This window comes from Pyrus communis, chromosome 13 (assembly GCF_963583255.1).
Source record: "Pyrus communis chromosome 13, drPyrComm1.1, whole genome shotgun sequence".
Taxonomy (NCBI): domain Eukaryota; kingdom Viridiplantae; phylum Streptophyta; class Magnoliopsida; order Rosales; family Rosaceae; genus Pyrus; species Pyrus communis.
Genome location: NC_084815.1, coordinates 2,689,667 through 2,695,831, shown reverse-complemented (window position 1 = coordinate 2,695,831; position 6,165 = coordinate 2,689,667). Strand labels below are relative to the sequence as shown.

Here is a 6,165-nt window from a genome sequence, read left to right as displayed (position 1 = left end):
ACACCTTCAGTTTGGATAAATAGCACTGTGAAGGCAACCAGCGAACACCTTCAGTTTGGATAAATAGCACTGTTGCCGTAAAATCAGCTGACATAGGAGCACCTTCAGTTTGGATAAACAGCACTGCGTCGAGGCCGACTGGTTACCTATCCAAGTCTCGGTCGAGAAGGGTTTTCGAATCTTTAATGGCAGAGGTCATCTTATTAGCCTTTTCGACGAAGTAAGGTGTTACGAGTTACGACATTCGGCGTACTGGACGCCGAGTGCTTTTATGATTGGATACTCACAAGTGAGTTTCAGAGTTCGGCATTCTGACGGCCGAACCACATTCACCATCAAGACATACATCACTTTTGAATACTTGTGTCCGTACAGTCTGGTGTCGATTTAACGTGCTTATACTCTTACGAATATAATCACTGTGACCGAGTCGAGGGCCGACGATTTGTGAACTTCGCAGAACTAACAGCCTTGTCTTTAGGCTAGAGAATCCAAAGGCCGAGATTTGTTCCTTCCTCGACCGCAGTCGCAAGATAAAGAAGTCAGCAACGCGCTCAATGCAACATCAACAAATTTTACTCCTCAGCCAAGCTCGGCCGACGAGTTGGCACGCCCCGCATTCAACCGAATGACATAGTTAGCTTATTAGTTACTCGGCATGCGCGCCGCGTAGGCTTTGTAATTTTTAGGGTCAACACCGACACAAATGCTATTTTTTTACCCAATATGTGTGTGAGTGTGACAGTAATACACACAAACTTTTTTACGTGTACATATTCTTTTTTGTCCACAAGCTCACCACCATGGTTGAAATGGCATAAACGGCGTAGGCAATATCTAACGACTAACCGTTGGCGCCATGGTGGCTTTCTTTGACCAAGAGGAAGCTTAAGTAAGGAGTAACTCTGACCGTAGAGACACCAATGAAGCCTTTATGAAAAGCTACAGAAGGAAGAACACCTTTCTTCCAAGCAAGGAGGGATGATTCATGACAAGGAGAAGGGATGTTTTTGTTTAAGATTTTATCTTTCATTTCTTCTTCTCAAGAAAAATAAAGAGGGGTCGGAGGTACGATTGTTATTCCCAATTAATGTTAGCACGAAAATTACTTCAGAAAAGAAATAGCACATGTGCTTCACCTCAAAAAAAATTTTGGTGAATTATATAGAATGACCTTTCTTCTCGAAAGATATTATGCCTTTTCAAACCACTCTCAAACGGACTCTTAGATTGATAGTTGATATCATACTATTAATTTGTTCCAAGACTATTTGACAAGAATTGGGAATCCCAACTTATATCAAATTCAACTGTCCATCATACAAGTGGTCGTCTTATTCTCAAACATTGTTTCCATAATTGTCAAATATTTCAGCAACGGGAATAACTAGGTATCATAAACATGGTGCGTACAAATTGTGATAAAGCACATCTGGAACGTTCAACACTCTCTCTTCTCAACTTGTTTAGTGCATATTGCTGGCCACTTGGCAAAGATTCCATGCATGAACAAAGAGTAAAAAATTAACGGAATGTGATCCATTAGTCTAATAGATAGGACATTGAATTTCAACTTATGGTCTGAAGTTCGAAACTTTCTTTTTTTCTAAATTATTATAATAGTTTTGAATCATTCTTCTTCCCTCAATAATAATAATAATAATAATAATTAGTAAAGAAAATAAAAATTTAAGGAGAAGTGCCTTCACAAAAAATAAATAAATAAACAAAAACGAAGAAAATTATGAAAATTAAACCGACCACCAATCTGTCACAGGAAAATCACGGATCATAATGTACATGTAGTATACATAAAAGGAAATCTTTTTAATCTCCAATCCTAAGAATCTAAAAACATACTAAAGAAAGAAAGTTTCAAAAGAAGCAAAAAGACACTTCAAAAGAAAAACCACCTATCAATCTTTTGTTTTTCCTTCATTTCATTTTCACAACTCTTGAATTTTGAAAACAATACGTCTATCGACAGATTCAAGAAGACCAATGTCATCAATCGATTGACATTCGGAACTATCATCGTCATCAAATGAAATGTTCAAATCCAGAGACACACAAGGGCTTGTTTCCTCTAAAGCAGCAATATCCCTATTATCTTCATCATGAGGCCCTTCTGACAATTTTTGCTTGATAGGAGGAGAGCAAGCTCTCGATCTCGAGCTGAAGCTTTCGCAGCTCAAAATAATGATAGCATCTCCAAGACCAACTTCTTCGCCACTCGAATTGGTTATCCGTCCTCGTTCAATTGCTCTCTTAAACCCCATTTGCGAGCAATAGTCCGCTTGCTCCACATCTTCGACTAAAAACACCCTATGGGGATTAGATGACACTGCCTCTGCGAATCTTTCGACATAACTGAAACTTTGCTCGTCTCTCAATCTCTTGTTCCTGCAGTTCTCGGTTGAATCAGCTCGAGTCGATGAGAAACTGCTTAGTGCAATGGAAGTGAGGTTGGTTTGGGAACCGAAAACAAGCCTAGCCAACTCCCTTGCAACTTTTAACTTAGCTTCCATATCAAGCCCCTGAAAGAACAACCATGTTTCCTGTTTAGTGCCATCATTGTAACTTCCCATCTTATTCCCTTTTCTTCTAACCATGCCTGACCTACATTTCAAGATTGTGCTTGAAATTTCGGGAATTATATCCTTCTGCCATGGGACTTTGCTCTCCAATGCAGTGCATAGGATTTTGAGATTTTCGGTATTTAGCTCCTTGAACCTCTGGATATACTCATCAGTTTCCATGACAATATCACTAGATGAGGCTGAAGTAGGGGTAGAATTGGGATTTGATGAAAGTGGTTGTTTTGGACTAGTATTGTTCTCTGGAATGTACATTCTCAAACTGGGCTGATCATCAACAGCCTTGTTGCAATTAGATCCAGATATCCAGAAATGTTGGTGCCTCCATGACTGATGCTGGTGGTGCAAATTAGGGTTTTGTTGTTGTTGCTCATATGAAAAGTTGGAAGTAGAGGATGAGGGTGAGAGAGAAGAGATTAATGTGAGGGTTTTCTCCGAGGAATTATTGGAAAGTTGTTGGTGCATTGAACCGCAAGTGGAGTTCCACTTTTTGCAAAGGTCTGAAATTGTAACAGAGTTCTGTGTACAAAAAAAGAAAACAAAATAATTGCAAAGAAAAAAGTTAGTTTTGTAGTACTTCTATTAGTGCTAGATGGGCCATATGAACGTAGATATATAGGTAATAATTGTGAATAAGTTGAAGAGGTTGAGATATGTTATAATTAGAACCTGATCATTAGCACTGCTTAGTACTTTGTTCTCGTTTTTGTACTGTTGGAGCCATGCAGGAAGGCTTGAAGTGGTGGATTCACTGTTGCAAATGCTGCTGCTTTGTTGTACATTTCGAGCTTCGGCTTCAAACTTGGCGGAGCATTCTGCGCAACAAGTGAGCTGCTTCGGATCTCCACCTTCAAGCATTTGCTTGTTGCTTCCAGTTTCAGCGATCTTACTTGTAGACTGATCACTTTGTAAGTCATGGCTGTAAATACAAGTTGATGTTAATAAAAACAATAACCTGACTACGTTAGTATTCAAGGAGAATGGGTACTGCTAAAGACTGTAATTAACAAGAGATACAGTTAAAAGAGGAGTCTTAGTAAATGTTGAAGTTCTCCTTGTTCACAATTCCCCGTCCAGTTAAAAAGGAAGATAAAAATAAAGTGCATGGTGACTTAGAGAATAGAGAGGTTCACGAATTTCAAAAAGGGAAATAGATAGGAAAAAAAAAAAAAAAAAACTTAGTCAATAGTTTGCAAATTTCCCTCAAGATAAACGGATATAAAGATTTAACACATGAACATTTTCTAAAAGAGAGTAAGGGAGATGAAATGAACGTATGCAAAAATGTTGTAAATTTTTAATTACCATTACTAATTAATTAGTTGCTTAATTTATACCTGTTGGTGACAAGACTCAAACGCAGGCTGCTTGAGGGAATTGTAAGAGGGTGAATACCCCAAACAGTCTCCAGAGATGGATGGCCAGATTTACATCTCATGTAAGTTTGGAAGGTAGCCATCCCCACAATCCAAAGCCTCCCATTCGAATGATCTCCATTGTTAATGCCACAAAGCAAGTTCCCAAGCTCCATGATCATGTGTTCCACAGGACAATAATACCCCCTTCCCTGATCACTTGAACTACTAGCCCTATATTCGCTAGTCCACCTGAGATCTCCCACATACAAGATAACGCCTTTGGTCACACAACTTCTCACTAGGCTTTTGAGTTCTTCAAGCTTCTGCTCAACCTGTACTCTAGACATCTGTCTAAAAGAGGAGAGAGTACGGGTTATGAATTTCACCTCTTTCAAAGCCTCAACAACATCTCCCCTCTCAACTTTGTCCATTACTCCTCTAACCACACCCTCAACACTAGCAAGACACTCTCCCACAACCACAATACTTTTCCTTCTTTTGTTCACTAAGTTCTGTATAACACATGCCACATCCTCTTTCCTAATACTTGGATCTACAGGCAGCACTGGCTTTCCATCTTTGACTACTCTAATTTGACTACCAATTGAAGGAAACTGATGAGGGTTGACTACCAGGAGATTACTATTGCTTTCCTTGGACTTGCTACTCACAGAAGGTGTTTGGGAATTACATATTTCTAATGAGACAGCTTGTTCTACATTGCTTTTCACTTGGGTACTAGAGAACCCAGCTTCTCTCATGACTCTACTAACACTTGGATCATCTAAGATGGAAATTATGAGTTGCTCCAACTCTATTTTCACAGCTAAGAGGGGCTGCTGCTGGTTCTCAATTGAACCACGCCTTTGGTGAGCTTGAGCACGCTTGAAAGCCGCAACCAAGGCGTTGGAGATGGAAGGGTGTTGGGGGTGAGAGCCCAACATGGGGCTAGAATTGGAAGCTGGGAGGCGGTTGAGGGCAACATTGAAGCAAAGCTCAAGGGCTTTGCATTGGAGAGGGTGAGAGTGTGATTGAAGGCAAGCGGTTCGCAACAGACCTGTTGAAGAAGAAAGCATGGTGCTTGCAACGTGGAGAGGAGTTACTTGGGCATGGCCACGATGCCTTGCTAGGGTTACTGCTTGCTTTACTATGTTTGCAGCCTCTGTGGTTAGACCTTGTTGAAGTGTGCAACCTCCTGCTCTCATCTTCAACTGTTATGATCACCGATCACCTGCCTTAATAATAAGAAAAGGAAGGTTAAATTCGATGGTGAATCTGTAGATAGAGAACTTGTTGAGATATTAGGTTCTTGGGCTGGTGATCAGTTTAGTGGATAAAGAAAGAAGTGAGGTGGATTTTGAAAGAGACTAAGGAGTGTTGGAACTCAGTTATGTGCAGCTAGATCAGTTATATATGCAGTGCAGTGGTAACGAGATTTTGTTATATAGCGATCTAGATGATAGTATTGAGAGAAAGAGAGTCAGGAGGATACACAAGAAGATCTAGAGAGAGATAGGAAAGAGAGAGTGAAGGCCAAGGGGGTGTGAAATTTATGGGAGAGAAGAGTGGTGCTTTTCTTGTAGGTGAGGTAAAAATTGGGGTCCAAAGTCGATTTGTAGTGGAAAGTGGAATGCATGTGCTAACAATGAAGCAGGACTCTAATGTTATGCACCAGTATCAAAGGCAACTCAGCTTTGCCTTCTCTCTTTAATTCTATCACACATCAAACTTGATAAAAGATATGGTATTCATTTCGAAGTGGGTCTCTCTCTTTTATGCAAAAGAATTTGTTAAATAATAAACATTAATGATAGTGTACTAACCTAGAAACAAACACCCTTATTATTTATAAAGCAAATCTTTGATAGGAAATGTTCTCCTGTCAAACATCTTTAAGTTGTATGTAAATTTTAACTATTGGTCAGATAGATTCTTACTTTAGTATTTATAATCCAGACTCAAAGCTTAATATTTACAATATGTAAGAATGTAAAGTGTTGTTCTATATCAGAAACGATGGAAAGTAAAAAGACTTTGATGTGCTTAAGGGAGTTGGGCTAGTTCTTATATTGTCAATTAGTTTTATGATAGAGTTATTGTCTTCATGGTATTAGAGCAGATTGACTCACGTATAAAAGTCCAACAGCCACACAAACTTCATATCACCCAATATGTGTTGTTTACGTGTTTGGCTTGAGTATCAACACATG

General features: G+C 39.4%; 1 protein-coding gene across 1 annotated transcript; it reads right to left on the bottom strand.

Moving 5' to 3' along the window:
- Window positions 1–1,789: 1,789 nt before the first annotated feature.
- LOC137713875 (protein SMAX1-LIKE 3-like) lies at window positions 1,790–5,481 on the bottom strand. The gene is made up of 3 exons (XM_068453228.1): window positions 3,935–5,481; window positions 3,267–3,516; window positions 1,790–3,116 (listed from the first exon to the last, which is right to left on the bottom strand). Exons 1-3 carry the CDS (start codon window positions 5,158–5,160, stop codon window positions 1,947–1,949), a joined length of 2,646 nt encoding a protein of 881 aa, XP_068309329.1. The 5' UTR covers window positions 5,161–5,481; the 3' UTR covers window positions 1,790–1,946.
- Between the last annotated feature and the right edge of the window lie 684 nt (window positions 5,482–6,165).